This window comes from Stegodyphus dumicola, chromosome X2, assembly GCF_044657685.1.
Source record: "Stegodyphus dumicola isolate Sdum_Otavi_A_Nest chromosome X2, ASM4465768v1".
Classification (NCBI taxonomy): domain Eukaryota; kingdom Metazoa; phylum Arthropoda; class Arachnida; order Araneae; family Eresidae; genus Stegodyphus; species Stegodyphus dumicola.
Genome location: NC_140781.1, coordinates 78,084,179 through 78,102,852, shown reverse-complemented (window position 1 = coordinate 78,102,852; position 18,674 = coordinate 78,084,179). Strand labels below are relative to the sequence as shown.

The window sequence follows — 18,674 nt, the reverse complement described above, 5'->3', positions numbered from 1 at the left end:
TTTAGGTTGTACATAGTTTGAATTATATACTGCATATTCTTTAATGCATGTCTAATGTATTACATTTTTATACACTACAAATTCAAATAAAAGTAGAGGAAAATACATTATAATTTAAAACACAAAATTTCAAAATTTATAAATTACTCATCAAAGCATGAAATTAAGTACATTGATATATACATTAGTTTAAAAATTCGCTCTCTGTCGAGTAGATCGCAAAAAGCGACCCGTTCTTCTATCTCGACGGTGTCCAGACTAGGGCCCTTAAGCTCTATCTGGCTTGTGTAGGCTCAGTTGCTTCGATGTCCTCAATGTGAAGCACAATATCTAGCAAGTGTGGAATGTTGGCTATAGGATTACACGAGTGCCTGTTCAATTTTATGCCTCAATGCATTATAGTCAGTACTTAATTTCTAAAAGAAGAGGGACTAGAGTCCTATGAAAGGTCGTCAGCAAAGATAAAAATAAAGAAAAAATAAAAATAAAATGTAAATTAATAAATAAAATTAGGTAATTAAATTTAATTAATGAAAATAGTTCAGTAGAAAATTGAAATATCGGAACTCATCTTAATTTAGACTCCAACTGGAATTATACTTTTGCTCTAAGTGTGAGAAGTACTGGGACTGGATTTTAGGTGGATTAAAGACGTGACTATGACTTGATATCGTACTGAAGATGATTGCACTGCATGCATATCCTTCTTTAATTGACCTGCTGCTCTGTTTTGATGAGCAGATCTCAAAACAAGAGAATAGAGCATGGATCACATATACTAGCTAAGTTCAGAATACAGAAATCAAACAGAAGTAACATTTTTTATGAAGAGCATTGCTTATAGATTATAGGCCACATAATATCAGGATAAAAGGTGTTTATTACGCTAACCTGTTGACTCAACTTGTACAAGGCCCACCAGCGGCCGAGAGGAAAATCCGCTGAGTGCTAGTAATTCGCTCAGAGTTTAATCTTGACGAATAGGCTGGCTGCAGAGGAGATTTTGCTGTTTTCCTCATGTATAAAGTGAATCAGAGCCAGTTCCCTTATATTGTTCCTTTGAAAAGGCATATCTTCTCTTAGACAGATAGTTCTCACATTTTTTGACGTAATAATCCAATACAAGTAATAATTGAAGTAATAATAATAAAAAGTAATAATTGAACTAAGGAAGTAACTGTTATTTTGGAAAAAAAAAATGAACAAAAACTTTTAATTTGAATAGTAATAAAAAATATATATAGATTTCAAATCATTAGTGAAATGATCATTAAAAATGCCAGTGTGGTAACTGTATTAGAAATCTCAGCTCTTCTAGATATAAATCCATTATTAACTTTAAATAAATAAATAAAGGTAATACAAAACATTCTGATGGTTCTGATGAAGTCATACATGTGTGCTGATTCGTTGCAGTTAGCAATATTTCTAGAAATGTGTCTGTCCTGAAATCAGTTTCTCGTGTATTTCAAGGTTTTGAAAAGAAGTAAAAAAGTATCAAATTGGTTAACATTTATTCAAAGGGGTTAAAACAAAAAGAACGACATTTATCTCATGTACATATTTTAATTCTTTTAGAACTTGTATTTTAGAACCATCAAAAATTGTTTTCAGATTTTTTTCCTTAAATAGCTTCACAAAACTCACTTCATTCTCTGACGACTGAAAGTATTAAATTATATTGCTTATATTATTTATTTTTAGATTATTATATTAGATTAAGTTTATTCTTATAGGGGAAAAAGTAATAATGTATATATGTGCAAGATAAGTTAATAAAAAGGTTAATTATTTTTATTGTTTACTTAAAACAACCAACAGAAGTCATACACTTAAAATTTATATGCATAAATTGATTCACATATTTGCATTAAACTGAATATTTTTAAATACATTATCTTAGATTAATAATGTACTTATGTAGAATTTACTAATATTTTACTCTATATACATACAAATATATTGCATTATTTCAGATTTCCGTATTAGATATTTGGATTGAAAAGGCCAAGCATTTTTTAGATGTCACATCTATAAATAGTATAAAGCAAAAATTTTACAGAGAAAAAAAGGAAAAAAAAAAAAGAAAAGGGCATTCGAAGTACAGTTTTTATACTAGAAATTAGTATAAAACGACAAGACATAATGCTGCCATTTATTTCTTAAATATAATATATAAATATACCATCTGTTACTTGAATATAATATATAAATATATATATATATTAATATATAAATATGCTTGAATATAATATGTAATTATTTTCAGATAAATATTTTTATTATAATTTTTCTAACAAAAATAATCATCTCTTATCATACTTCAATACCATAAAATATATTTGGAGGTAAAATTGACTTTCTGTGTTCCTGTATAAAGTTTTATTTTTGAGCTTATGGGGGCAGGATATGATACTAAAACAAATACTGCATAAGTCATTTGTAAGCGATTATTTTCTATAATCAGAGTATGTAATCAGTCACATATATTTATAAAAATACCTTAGAATTATCTTTATTATAATTTTGTATATATCCCCCTCCTTCTTTTCAATATTAAATATAAGAGAGTCAATTGTATTTTTAATAAATCAGCAGGTACACTATCAAAAGGTCAAAAATTTTCACATCTTTATATTAAAATGTGATTTTTTCTAAGAGTTTAAAACAAACACACACACGAAAGTTTGCTGTAGAAACCAAAATTATGATAAAAAATTACTAAACTTTTTTTAAGGAGCTGGGTGGTTTGTTTACATTCTTTTTCAGCAAGACTTTTTTCAAGACCGGATTCAAAAATGTATGTATGCATGTGTATCTGTATGTATATGCGTACAGGTGTGTGCACACACATATACATATGCTACATGAACACCTACATCCGTACATACAAGCATATGCACATAAATTTCTGAATTAATCTCCTGAACACACTCTTTATGTATATAAATGCTTCTGTATGCAATTTTATAGAAATATTTAGCCTCGCATGTCAGAAAAGTTACACAAGGTTTTAAGATGATTTTATAATTCCGTTTCATAAGAATGTGATTTTACTGCTTGCATGCATGATTTATCTAAATCTGTTGATAAGAATTTCAAGAAATTCTGATTATTAGCGTAAACTTCGTATCTCTATAAAATGGTCAAATATTAGCAATTTAAAACAAGAATAATATTCAGATATATTTAAAGTTCTTTATTTCATATAAAGTTTTAGATATCTATCAAAGAATGATAGTAATTAGTCATCAAACGAAATAAAAAATAACTTTTTCTTGACATTCTAGCACTACGCGGAAAAGCGGATAAGGTTCGGAGAACAGCCTTGGTTACGCCAATTTGGCTCCTTTAAGGATATGGGCGACATTTCATTATGCCAACGGAAGTAAATATGTGGGGAACGGGTGCTAGGGAGAAAAGGAAAATACATGGCGAAAAACGGGATTAAGATGTGTTTATATTTGTTTGGTATCTGATTGCTAATTTTGTTCTGTTATGTTGCTAAATTAGCATTAAAAGTCGAGTAATGTGCGCCTATTGCGAAAACGCAGGGCAATTACTTTTCGATCCGATTTTATATATGTATTAATATATCACATTCCTACTCATATGATCTACATATGTATGAGATAACTAGCTACTTTTGGCACTTATTTCTGGATGTGTATTATTTTACATCTTTACAGGGCTGTTTGTGTTCCGGGGATTTTGAACTTCGATACCCGGAAATTCCGGGGATCGTCGTTCAAAAGGAAGTAGGAATAATAATGAATTATTTATTTTGATCTGGGTAATTTTGTTTGCTTTGAAAGCAGAAAACGCAAGGTCAGTGTGTGTGGTGAAATCTTTTCCTTTCTTTCTCCAAAGGCAGTGATAATGCGTGAAAAGGGGGGAAAAACTTCTTTTTTGTTCTTTCCGTATTGCGAGTTATGACTCATTCCCCCGGTTCTCGGACATTCTCTTCTGGATTCTTTTCGGCAAGTAGTCGCGGCAGAAAAATTATATTCATTGAAAAATTATATTGGCATTATATTCAGCAGTATTACCAGAGTTCAACACATATATTAAATTATTTGAAAAAAAAAACAATGCTTCATTTAATACATTCCAGTATTTATAAATTGATGGCAAAATTTTGCTCTTTTTTTATGAAGCCAGAAAATATAGAGTGCACATCTTATAATGATTTATTAAAGGTTGATGTCACAAATCCAGAATTCTATCTACCTAGCAAAGTAATATTTACTGGTGCAGAACCTTCCACTCTCCTGAAGAAATTATCAAAAAATCATCCAATAGCAAAAGAATTCCAAATTTCTCTGATGAAAGCTTATACTAATACAGCACAGCATATGAAACAGAAATTACCCCTTAAAATTTCATATCTAATTAGTTTTACAGCATTAGATCCAGAGCTAAGAGGTAAAACCAGTACAATATTAGCTTTTGAAAAATTATCATCTTTTATGTCCCATATTTTTAGTGATAATGAAAAGTCAAAAGTAGAAGCTGAAATAAGGTTATACCAGAGTGATATTGATATCACCAAAGAAATGCTCTACACATCTGATGAAAGTGGAAATCAAGTCAAGTGTACAATTGATAAATATTGGTCTAAAGTTTTTAATTTAAAAGATGATTTCACTAATGATTACAAGTATCCTACATTGGCTAAATTGGTCAAAGCCTGCCTTAGCTGCTTCCATGGCCCATTAGTGGAAAGTGCATTCAACTTAACGGATACACTTGTCACTGACTATAGAACCTCTCTTAAGATTGATTCCTTAGATGCAGTGCAGACTATTAAATGATTTAATGGCTTCTAAAGAAACCTCATGTGAAAAAAACATGGCTCAAAAAATCCAGTGACTGATCCAATTCACAAAGATCTCTTACTGAATATGAATAGAAGTTGGAAAACATATCAAGAGGACTTAAAAACATGTATTTCAGATGAGTCACCTATAAAAGTCTCTGAAAAACCTTCTACATTAGCAGAAAAGCAAACTGCTTCTACCTCTGCATGTGCAGTTCTCGAGGAAATTTCTTCAACTGTAAATGAGGAAAATAAAAGTTAACCTTCCTGCAATTATGAAGTTCACCACAAAAGAAAGACAAGCCCACAAACATCAGAAAATAAAAAAAGCAGCAAAAATTAGATAATTTTTTTAAAGAATTAATTCAGGTAATTTAATATATTTACAAATATGTAGCAGTTTATATGTTTGAAAATTTTATGGTTATTAATTTTGCAAAAAAGTAATTCATTGAACTTTTATAATTAGGTCATTCAATACTTCATAATTGTAATTTTTCATTTCTCTCCCCCCCCCTTCTCGAAACTCCAAAAAAAAAAATGTTGGTAAAGTAAGTCCGTAAAAGTTTCAGGGGATTTTTTTGGGGTCCCACAAACACCCCTGATCTTTTTCTGCTTTGAAAAACCCAAGTATTGAAACATTATGTGTAGGCTTGTGAAAATATTATTTCACATATTCTCGTATAACTAACTATACTATAATCTTATATTATTCAGTTCTCATATAATTACGATAGAAATATGCTTATATTATTTACTTTAAAAATTCAGTATTTGATAGCCTTCCACATAGTAGCCATTCTAGAATTAGTTCTGTAATGTTATATAATGTCCGATAATCAATACAAATGTTCCCTTCCGATAATCAACACAAATGTTCCCTTCGGATAATCAACACAAATGTAAACAAACATCTCTTCACGACTGGTCGGAATGCGCAGAAATCACGAAAGTGTTTCTGCGCAACTAATCGTACGTTTAGCATTTTTACCATGGTTGAGCTAGCCGTCCGACGTCGTACGGTAGACACAGCCTGGAATTGCTTGCGCCCAATTGATTCGGTGAAAGAAGTGTTCATCAACTACTTTCGTGCCGGTAAAATAACAATTAATAATATAATATTTTTATTCTGCTATACATCCACAGAGTTCACTGTTAGTAAATACCGTCAAAATGGTACGATAAAGGCATTCTCATAAACATGTATCTGAACATAGAAGGGCATTTTTTGCAACAGCTGAAAGCACATTAGATTGCAATTGCTTAGAATTATCCATTACATTATGAAATAATGAATAAATTTATAATTTCTATATGTATATTGAAATGACAGCTTCAGAATATAAAATTATTCAGACACGATAGAAGGAGAAATCACTTAACTAATTGATTATTTAATAATAAATTAATTGAATGTTGAAGCAATTAATAACACATAGTAAATTTTGATTTAGTTAAATTCTAAATATAATCACAGACTCCTCTGATAGTAACATCAAAAACGTCTATGAAATCATTGACCAAGAGTGCACTTGATTATTGTCTGTCATTAGTTTAAACCTTGGACACATTATAGGTGACGATATGAATTTGCGCAGCTCTATCTCATTTTGAAACAATGACCAGGAGATAGATCCAAAAATCATATACCCCTCTTCCATTCCCATTAACTCTTGAGAACTTATTTTTCCATGCTATATACCAGAGCTTAATTTATAAAATTAGAAGTGCTGAAGCCCTATGGAAGACTGTGACGAAGGAAAGAAAAAAAAATAAATAATTAAAATAGCTAATAATTAGATAATAAATTTAAATTAATTAATTTGATTAAATTAACTAATTTAATTAATTAAATTAAGAAAAATGTAAAGATAAAGAGAAATTTAATAAATTATTAAATTAATTTTGAATAGTTAAATAGGAAAAAAGTATCGGACCTCGTCTTATGTAAGGCATTGTCCGAAATTACAATTCCACTTAGGTGCTAAGAAGCAGCTCAGCTAATCTCCGTCTGAGTTTAAACCCTGATTATACATTAAAATGTACTATTCCAAGGGATGACAAGTATCGCTCTTTTTTTCCAGCACCCCAAGGAAAAAAGATAAAACGATTAAAGCTTCACTAAGGAGAAAAGTGAGAATTCTAGAAAGATTATGAGGGTATGGAAAGCAATTTAACTCAAAAGTGTAGCTTTGAAGATAAAGAGGGAAGAGTTCAAGACTTCCTTATCGCGATGCCCTGTCGATATAATTCTAGCCATCAAGCAGAAATTTTCCCTGATTACTTTTCCTGAATACAACGTGAGAATAAATATGTAACTTCTCGGTACAAGTGGCAGCCCCCCGTTTGGTTACATCATTCAGAAAGTCTACAGCTCTGCAGAAGGAAGTCACCAGAATGGAACGTCCACGACCAGGGTGTCACTTTTAGTTCTTTAAGGGAATACAAAATTTATCCGCTCTTATAAATTCATTGCATATCCTGGAGAATAAGCCTTTGACATATAATTGGAGGCTTTTCTTTCCTCAAAAGTCTCAATCTCTGTGCAAGGCTTGAGTGCGATGGAAAGACGGGCTTGCATTCAGAAGTTAGAATGATTTTTAAGACATGTTTACTATTAAAACAAAATTTCTGTGCTAAAATTGTAGTTCACTTGCATAAAAAAGTGCCTGAGCCCTTTTATTTAGGGCTCCGGCTGAAATTATAATTTATCTCGAAAACTGAGAAGTACCGACGCAATTTAAGCTCTGCTATATACACAAATGCCACAAAGTGAAGTGAAATTTAAATGCCACCAACTTGCACCCCTTTAATTCTCATTCTAAAATTTTCAAAATAAATACAGATTTATCATATGAATACAGTGCATCGAAACAAAAATATATGTTGTACTCAATTTTTTTTCCTTCATTCTTCAAAAATCTCTTATGTGACCTCAATAATTTGAAAGAAAAAATGAAATTATATCTGAACAATGGCAATTTCTGTATTTTTAGTAGAAAGCTCACTCAATCTCTAAATATTAAAAATAAATATTTAGGATTAATAAATATTTTTAATATTTGGAAATTTATTATTCCCAAATTATGTGACTATAATAACTAAATCCCTTATGCCACTTCTCTTTTACAAAGGTCTTAAATTTACTCTCAGAAAGAACTAAGGGTAGTAAAAGAAAGCATAAATTTTCATTTTTCTAGAATGAAAAAGTGAAATTATTATTTAATATTTTTATTTAATGTAATGACTGCAAAAATGTACGCCTTAATTTTAAGAAAGTATACTGATCTAACGCAGTTTTTTCAAAATGCTTTGATCATGTATGAAAACAAATTTTTGTTTATTGAATATATTAATTTTAATATTTTATGCTAACCGTAACACAATATAAACCTGAATTGCGAGTGCTGAAGCAAACAGGCATAGAAATCATAGGAACAGTACACACTCAAGCAATGGTTAAGATGCTACTAAATGATCCTTGTTCTTCTTTCTGCATAAAAAAATTGCATATCTTACTATCAGATCTTTGACAACTTAGGATACTAAATATAATCATTACTCAACCACCTGTAATTATAATGCACTTGTTGGCCTTTTAAATGCTAATTTATAATATATATATTATTAATTAGACTATATATTTATTACATCAGTTTATATTTTAGTAATTTTAATTTGTTTAAATATAATTTGAAAGTTTTTTTTTCCTAATCCGAGAACCTTTTTCCATTTAAATTAATGGTAAATAGTCCTTTGATATATACCAATTTGTTTATAAAAATGTTCAATGAAAGATTGCTTTCATTATGTATTAAAAAATCTGATTTTAATTAAAATTTGGAAATTCTTCTGTAATTATATCAACTTAACACTATTAATTAAAATAACTGCCATCATTTTTAAACTTTAAATTAGTGCATATTAATAGCACATAACCTAAAATAGTAACAATGTGCCAAACTTATGGTGTTTTAATGTTGCGCGGCCCCAACCTGCACGCAACAATAGTGGTGACTGCTATGAACTGGAAAGTACACAAAGTCTTGAGAAGGGTTTAAATCCCTTTTTATTCAACTTTAGAAATTACAGATGCGTGCTCTTGACGCTCACAAACTACGCCGACCCGGCGGTAAAATAAAAATAAGAAACTAAAAACGAATAATAACAAGTTACTACCTACGAGGCTCTCTAAACGTAACTAACCTAACCGCGTTATAAGATACCGCTGATATTTCAGCAAACTTCTGAATATTAAGTTGAAAGATCCAACTATCTGCCGAGGTAAGCACACGGGCCGAAACGCGTGGTTCTTCAAATTCTACCTAGCCACCTCCACGCTCGTGAAGCAAGAGAGCACACTTTCGAACTCGTTTCCCTTCTATTTAACTCAAATTATTTCCGCTGACAATTTGAATACTTTGCGCGTTTTACTAAAATTTACATACTCTGGCATTGGCAATTCCAGGGAAAAGTAAGGCTTGACAGGAAAGATAGTTTAAACTTAAAATAAATTTTAGTTAAAATAAATATAAACCCTACAGTGTATATAATCCTTGCTGTATAATAAGAGGGGAAAAATATTAAAAACAAGTCTTAAAATATTTTCATGCTTTTAAAATTAATATTTCTTGCAAGAGAGATAGCACATAAAATTGCCATTTGGCCAATGTAATTAATATTTAAACGCTACAATTGTCAAATTACTTAGCTGACACATTAGAAATAATTTTTCTCTTGCAGTAAATGCTTCTATATTGTAAACCTTATGTCGATTAAGAATTCTCTTAACCTGTTCAATGCCCATACGATTGCCATTAACTCCAATTTGCTGGCATGATAAATGCTTATATATATTTTTTTAACAAATTTCATAAAAATTAAAATTTGTAAGAAATAATTTCCAACATTTAGGATTGTGCAGTGTTGTAGTTTAAATGAGAATTCAACTAGGATTTGATAAAATAACATTTATTAACAGACTTCAGAAACAAGCAATAAGACATACCTAGATATAAAATGGTTAAAAAAATTTCTGCATATAATTGTTCCAATCAACAACTGTATTGCATATTACAAAACTCAACTGAGGTCAGTCCATGGTACCAATGGTACATACATTTTACAGCTCCAAGGAAATTTAGATGCGATCCTCCAAACCAAGTCCGAGACTTTTTTCTGAGCAAGATCCAAGATTGAAACGTTATCTTGTTGTATCGTAATTGGTAAAACACATCATTTCAGGATTGTTTTTATAAAACTTTCAGCTATGAGGAATCCCTTTTCTCTGTACTAATTTCACTGCTTCCTCCTCATTTTTTTTTTTTTTAAATCCCAGGCAACTTAGCTATTGAACAAGAATTTCTATCTATAGAATTAAAGAGAAAGTGTTTTCACAAAAAATTAAACAAGTTACATTGAAATAAATGCTTAATAAAGCAAACAAATAAATATTGAGCTTTTCTTTTTTGTACATTTTGATTCCTTTTAGGTCATACATACTTTGTTATTTCATAAATCACCATTTGATATTTTAAATTTTATAATTAACATCTTACTGGATATAAACTTAAGATCTAATATGCAGCAAAATCCGAAATCTGAAATTGCCAATGTCATGAATATTCTAGATCTTTGACTTTGTACTATATCTCTAACAGCAGTCAGTATAAAGCCATGCTATACAGGATATAAAAAATTGCAGTGACAGTTTCTTTTTCAAGGATGTTCATGGTCTGAACAACATTTTGTTGTTTAGGAAATGCTGCTTAGCACAGCCAAAAACAAGTCCAGCAGAAATTAAATTAAATCGATGGAACATCGTGCATAATTTTTTAAATTTCTGTGGCATATGCTCAGAATGAGAATGTCAAACAGGGCCCGATAAATAGGTTCTGCATGCTTTCATAGAGGACTGGGAAATAAAATACATCTTCTGTTTTGAAATGACATCGAAAGGAACAATTTCTAGATTTCATTACAAATGCTTTATTTATTGCAGGCCAATGCACAAAGACTATGGTTAGTATTGGAAAAATGCACAACCCATGCTGTACGACATGTAAATTATATTTATTTAATGATAATAAGAAAGTGTAATAAACAAATAAATAACACATGAATATTTGGCTCCGTTCACTCATAAAACGAAGATGACTTAGCTGATCACATTGTTGCTATCTTCAGCAAGTTATCACATATTTTAACACTGTGTTTTGCAGTGCCCATAAAACAGAAAAAGTACCTACATTTCTAATAACAGTTTTTAAATGGAACACTATCATTATGAGTTATAAAATATACTTTTTATGTCTTATTAGGGCAAGTTATTAAATCATAAATTAAATATTTTTTAAAGTTTGAAAACTAACAGTCTCTTAATGAAGAAAAAGTTACAGAAATGATAATTACTTATGTCAAAGTAAGAAAAGATATATTTATAATTTATTTAAATCTTTTATTAAAGGGATAGTAATAATCAATTACTCAAGTATATGTTAAAATCTAAAATAAACCTAACACTTATAAATGTAATTACTTAACATGATCTTTCAAAATATATTACTTAACTATGTTACTTCTGATTAACATTTCTTACATGATAAAATATTTCTCAGATTGAATTTTTCTTCAAAACTTAAATACATATTTTGAATATAATGCCACTCATGATATGTCCCCATATACAGTGGCTCCCAAAAGTGTTCGTACACTTGCGATTTTCATTGAAATAAGGCTCTATCAATTAATTAAAAGTAAACTTTCTGTTGAGAATAATCACACATACTCCCCGTTCTTGTTTTAATGTCATGTATTTTAAACATAACTGTTTTATACTTTTACCTAGGTTGATCTGGCAGCAGTTGTAGTTGTTTTTGGTCATGGTGTGATATGTAGAAACGTGCTCTGCCATGTGGGCGTGAAATTCCATCTTTTAATAAAGCCTCTACTTAATTATCATCGGCCTCTGATTCACCTTTTTTTAAAATCTTTACACTTTCTGAATGAGATTTTAATAAGATTTATAATCTGTTCGTAACAAAATTACATGAAACATTTAAAAAATATAGTGAAACTTTATTTAATTAATATTCAAAAAATGACAAACGTATTATTTCACAAAAATCTTCGTACACTTCAAAAAAATCTTGACATAAAAGTAAATATTTTCATTTTTCATTAAATTAATATTTAGTAGGATATCCTTTAGCATCCACAACAGCTTTTAAACGTCTGGAAATAGATTTTACTAGTTTTTTGTAACTTCTGTATCAATGTTCATTTATTCTTCCATTATGACTGTTTTGAAACGCTTTTTGTTTTGATGTCGTGTTTCTGTACTCTAACCTCCAGTTCTTTCCAAATTTGTTCTATGGGGTTTAAATCTGGCGACTGAGTTGGTGTTTTCAAAACCTGTGGACAATTATAGAGACACCACACGCGAACGTTGAGCTTAGGATCGTTATTATGATTAAAAATAAAGTTGTTTCCAATACTCAAATTTTGGGCTGATAATTTTAAATTATCTCTTAAAATATTTAAATAAAGAGAATGATTCATTATGCCATCAAGAAATACCAAATTAGATAGTCCTGATGCTGCCATGCACCCCCCCACAAGAACACCTCCACCGCCATGCTTAAATGTTCCAATTAAGTTATTAGAATGAAGTTCCTAATTTTTTCTTCTCCATACAGTTATTCGACCATCAGAACCAAAAATATTAAATTTTCTTTCGTCAGCAAAATAGGGCATTATTCCAGTACGTTTCGGGTGTATTTATCATTGATTTTTCGAACGAAAGCCTAAGCTTTCTGTTTTTCTCACTAGCAAAAAACTTTTTACGGACAGAACGCCCATGCAATCCATCTTCTCTGAGAACTCGTCGAACAGTTTCAGGTGAAATTGAAGTAGGAAACTTTGCATTAAATTCTGCAGAAACTTTTACAGCACTCAAACGTGGGTATTTCACAGATTTTCTAATAATAAATCTCTCATCACGTTTAGTTAACTTTTTCGGTCTACATTTTCTTACCTTGTTTTTAATCCAATTTTCTTCTTTAAAGCATTTTATTACATACTGCACTGTAGAATGGGATAAATTAACTAATTTAGCGATATTTCGAATTGATTTACGACTACTATGGTGAAGAATTATCAATTTTCAAATGCTCTTTGTAATTTCTTAACAACTGCGACCCATTTTACAATAATAAATAGAATATTATGAAGTAAACAATAAAAAATTAAAGCAAATGATTTTTTAAATGCCACCACAATGCAAAAATTTTAACAAAGCGGCGAACGATAATTCTAATTTTGATTTTATCTAAAAATATTTCAGCGTACAAAGACTTTTGTGAGATAAAATGTTTGTCATTTTTTGATTATTAATTTCTTAAAAATAAAGTTTCGCTATATTTAAAAAATATTTCATGTAATTTTGTTACGAATAGATTATAGATCTTATTATTAAAATTTCATTCAGAAAGTTTACTTTTAATTAATGGATAGAGCCCTATTTCAATAAAAATCATAAGTGTACGAACACTTTTCGAAGCCACTGTATATATATATATATATATATATAAAGGAAGATATATCTCATTTAGTAAGTGCTTGTATATGTTACAAACTAGACAACAGAAGCAAAGGAAGATGAAATGAGTTAAATAAAAACTGTTAAAATAAATAAATTGTTAACTTTTATACATCCCTTTGATGTTTTATAAGAAACAATACATATCTTAACAGAATTATTTAATAGGTAAATATATACATGTTATAGTTACAGAGTTATTAATACTGAACTATATAGGGTAAACTAAGAATAGTCATTATTAAATTAGGAAAAAATTATTATTTTATTGTTCACTTTCAACCAAATATAATCATTATTAAATATCATGGTTTAATAAATCCCAAAAATGTTCGGGACCCACCAGCGGCCGAGCGGTAAAGACGCTGAACACTGGTAGTTCGGTCCGAGGTTCGAATCCCGCGAACGGGCTAGATGCATGGGCGTTTTCGTGGTTTTCCCCATGTGTAACGTGTATACGAGCCAGTTTCCCTTAGAAAGTCCTCCACGAAGGCATCCCTCCCTTTAGGCAGATAGCCCTCTTGTGCTTTGCCATAATTGAATAATCCAACCCAACCCAAAAATGTCCAGGAAAGATGTAATAACATAGGTGCTGAGACATGAGCATTCCATAAGCCGAAACAAAAAGCACTTCTACCTACATTTCTATCATATCATATAAGCTCATGCTCAGCTGAAGGAGATTTTTTTCCCGTATATACTTAATATATATCTTTATTATAATGCGACTACGCTAATCATATGCAGTGCTAGTAACTGCCAATAACTCGACACCATAGTCAAGCCATAAAAAAAAGCACCATAAGTACACTCTGTTAAAAAAATGAAACGTCATTTTTTCTGTATTTAATACCCCCCACTAATCCCATATGAAGTTTCCTGCTTCAGTAATTATCTTTGACAGATGCACAATTACATAGAGCCGCCATTACGAAATATCATCACGATAGTCCGTCCATCTTTGCGCATGCGCTAGCCACACAATTTCGCCAACAAGGAGGTTCTCCTTGTTCTCCAAGACCTGATAAATCGCCAAATTTAGTTGCGAGTTGCGTTTCCTATGGAGGAAATATAAAATACGCTCCAAGGACCTCCTTGTTGGTGTCTCAGCTATCAGCCAGATTTCTTATGTTAACGGTCCGTTATTTCGAATTCTGAAGTGAAGAGGTTTTACTTAGCGGTGTACTGTCTCTCGGTCTGAAACCGAAGTTTAGAACAAGTTTTTGTAATTCGATAGAAATTATTGGTTATGAGCATTTATTTCAAAATTTGAAATCTTGCGACAGTTATTCAGTGTTTCTACTATGTCCTCGAAAAAGGTATGTAATTTCTGTTGTTCTATACATACAGCTTCTCTTTTAAGATTTATGGCGGGAACAGTGTTCTTATGTTCCTACTATTTGAATGATATTAAGAGTTATATTTGTTTTTCTTTTTTAAAATAATTTCTAGGATAGTTGACTTTGTGCGCATATGATATGGTAAACTTATGCAATCACTTAGTCGTAAGTTACGAAATCAAGCATTGTTAATCTGCAAATGAAATGCAGGTTTGTAGTCCACTGTTGGTATCCAATAGATATTTTGCAGGAGCGCTAACAGTTTAATTCAAAGCAAATGCATTTTGTAGCAAGTGGGATGATGAATAATTTAATCATTTAACCAAAATTTAATATTTTGAATTAAAAAATAATCAAAATATGTGAATGGTTAAACTTTCCGTTTTAGTTAAAATTTTAATTACACTTATTTGAAAAAAAAATTAATTAACTACAGTTTTACCTTTCAGTAAAATTTAAAATAAATTTGTGTAGAACTTAAATTTACCTTAGAGTTTAATTTTTAAATGAATATTTAATAAATATTTCCTAAGTTAATAATTACGGCAAAGAAATTGGTCAGTAATTATAAGTGAACATATCCTTAATTAAATTAAGAAATCCATCTAGTTGGTTTTAAGATACACTGAACATCTAGTATTCTTAATGTCATTAAATTGTAATTTGAATGACTTAATTTCATTTCAGATGTACCTGTAGATGTATTTTAGTTACAACAGTTTTATAATGAGTTGATGACTGTAATAATTCTGTAACAGGAAAGTAAACACAGTCAAACCTTACTGTAGTAAACCCAGCTTATAAGAAACCCCTAGACATAATGAGCAAATGTTTTGGTTTCTTTCAATTTCCTGCTCATTTAATGTTATTTTATATATCTGTAGCAAACTTCTGAATGTATAAAAATCAACTGCAAGATAGGTGTAGCACTCAGTTCTTGGGAAACCAGTGCATGCAATAAATATATCTTAGGACAGTGGTCTGAAACTGATAATTGCAATGCAAAGCAACCTTCAAAACTGTTTAATGCGTCCTGTGAATATATGTAATTTAGTTGTTTGAAGTCTATGTTTATATTATTTTCATTACCATTAAAAAACCAACATGAATAACCTATAAAAAATATGTAAATGGAGCTTATTAACGTGCAGAATGATATAAATTTTATTCAGTGATTTGAAGATAGAGATTTGTACATGTCGAAAAATAAATATGCTCAATTATGAATTTTTTTACTAAGCATAATCGCCTTGTTTTGGGAATACGTTTATTTATGCGTTAAGAGCTTTTCTTCACAGTTGAAAGTTAATAAGAAAAGAGCCTAATTGATAAGTGAGTATCTACAGGGGTTGGACAAAAATATGGAAACACCTTTAAAAAAACATGTTTCTTTGCATAATGTGGTGTAGGAAACCCGTTGGCATCCAAAACAGCTTGCAGTCTTTTCGGAATGGATAAATACAGTTCCTGTATGTTTGCCAAGGGAATATTATACCATTCTTCCTGAAAAACGGTGGCAAGTTCAGATAACGATGTTGGCGGTGGATAACGAGAACGCACTTTCCGTTCCAATGTAGACCACAAAGGTTCGATAATATTCAGGTCTGGTGACTGTGGTGGCCAGGGGAGATGGGACAACTTATCCTCGTGCTGAGAACCAGTCCTGGACAATGTAAGCTGTGTGAACAGGGGCTTTGTCGTCTTGGAAGACACCATCACGGAACAAAGTTTGTACCATGGAATGAACTTGATCGGCCAAAATGTTCACATAAGTCTTGGCAGTCATGTGCCCTGACACAGTTATCGAACCACGATATGGCTGCCCAAACCACAACAGAACCCCCGCCATGTTTCGCTCTTGGCAACAAGCAGTCTGTATTATAGGCTTGAGATGGCATTCTCCAGACGTAAACTCAGCCAGAAGTGGGGAAACAATGTGAAAGAAGACTCGTCAGATCATATTACTCGCTTCCACTGCTCTATAGTCCAGGCTCTATGACTTAAACACCACCTTTTCCTGTTACGGGCATTAGCATCACTGATGAGTGGCTTCTCAATTGCAGCACGGCCAGCAATTCCCTGTTTATGAAGCTCCCTTCTAATTGTTTTGGTACTCACAGGGTTCGGTAACACAACATTCATTTCAGCAGTAATTTTTGCAGTTGTGGTCTTCTTATTTTTCGTCAGAATTGCCCTTAATGATCGTCTGTCACGATCACTCAGGACACACTTTCGTCCGCGCTGTGATTTAGCAGACGATGTTTTTCCGCTTTTCAAATATGCGGAATAAATCTTCGATGCAGTACCTCTTGAAACACTAAACACCTCGGCTACCTTGCTTACGGAAGCACCTACCATACGTGCTCCAACAATTTGCCCACGTTCAAAGTCTGTTAACTCTGACATAATGCAATGGCAACCTCACATAACAGTACTCCGACAACAACTGAACTGTTTAGCACATTTACGAAGTTGTATAGGTGGCGTCAGTAGTCAAAAATGCCAGCGCCACCTACATATTTCATTAAAATCAATCTTTCTTTTCAAACATGCATTTCACAAGGTGTTTCCATATTTTTGTCCATCCACTGTATATCCTGATGAAAATGACATCTAGTAATTCCTGTCCAAGATGACTAACTTTATCAAAAGTGAAATGGCATCAAATATCAAGCCGTAGTAAGATCTAAAAAAAGTTTGTTATTATTTACAGGCATATATATGTATTTGTATTTATGTCAAAAAATTTAATAAATAATAAAGAAATTAGATTGTCATTATTTACTTTCTAGTTTTGTTCTACTTACAAAGTTTTTATAATTTATTTTTAGTTTAAATTAAGTTATTTAATGAGCAATTATATATGTTAGAGTAATTTAGAATAAAAGTCAATTTGAAATTTGAATGTGCAGCTATCAGTATGTTTGAAGGGTTTTCATCTGCAGAGAAACCGTTGGCGCCGTTGCATTTTTACTCGCCAAGCTCGCGGTTCATCAACGGTGAGCCGAGCCGCAAACGTAATATTTTGTAAACGTTATTTTTAGTGCATGTAAATTCAAGTTAGCAGACAAAACAATATGTTAAGCATATGGTAGTAAAAATTCACAGAGAATAAGCATGTAGATGTAAAACTAACTGGTTAAACGTGATATACGAAAATAAATTTGTATTAAATTCAAGTTAGCACAGAAAAGAATATATTAAGTATAAGACAATATATAAGCATTTATAATGCAAATAAAAATTCATTTAAAAAATATAAATTAGTATTAATGTGCTGAAATTAACCGGTTAAACGTGATAAACGAAAAAAATTTGTCTTAAATTCCTGTTAACACAGAAAACAATATATTCCTTACACCAGCAGTGGTTTGCTGATTTTGATGACCATGGTGATGCATCAAACTATTCTGTCATCTTAGATAATCAATAATATTTTTTATTTCAATTTCATCATTTATTTATGTCACACCTGCCATCCTCTGAAAGGTTATTGTTAGAAAAGCATTAACAATATATTATCTTGTTAAAATTTACGCCACAAAAATTGATTTATTCTCATAATTTTAGATGACAATAACCAATAATAAAAATAAAAGCATTACTTAATTATTGAAATTGCTGATTCTTAGAGCTGTTAATAATTAAGAACACAACATGAACGGCCGTGTTACAAATTAGCATTCACCCCTTTCCCTGTATTTTCTTCCTTTCATCCTGAACCGAGAACCGGCATCTCTCTACGAAAATATTTCTATCTATTCGTGATTCAGATAAAATAATAATAAATAAGAGAAGAATAACATAAATCTGCAAATGCGAACAACACCAGTGATAATTCAACAAAATGAACGCAAGAGGAATGGTTGCAAACTTAGAACAAGCGAATAAGATAAATCCGCTGGGTTACCAGGTT

General features: G+C 31.0%; 1 protein-coding gene across 2 annotated transcripts in view; it reads left to right on the top strand.

Annotated features, from left to right (window-relative positions):
- Positions 1–14,587: 14,587 nt before the first annotated feature.
- The window catches only part of LOC118184476 (histone-lysine N-methyltransferase NSD3-like), a 339,671-nt gene continuing 335,584 nt past the window's right edge, over positions 14,588–18,674 (top strand). For both annotated transcript variants that reach the window (XM_085809719.1, XM_085809718.1), the window contains exon 1: positions 14,588–14,737. In XM_085809719.1, the coding sequence (XP_085665845.1) occupies positions 14,723–14,737 (15 nt within the window). In that variant the 5' untranslated portion in view covers positions 14,588–14,722. The remainder of the gene's footprint in view (positions 14,738–18,674) is intronic.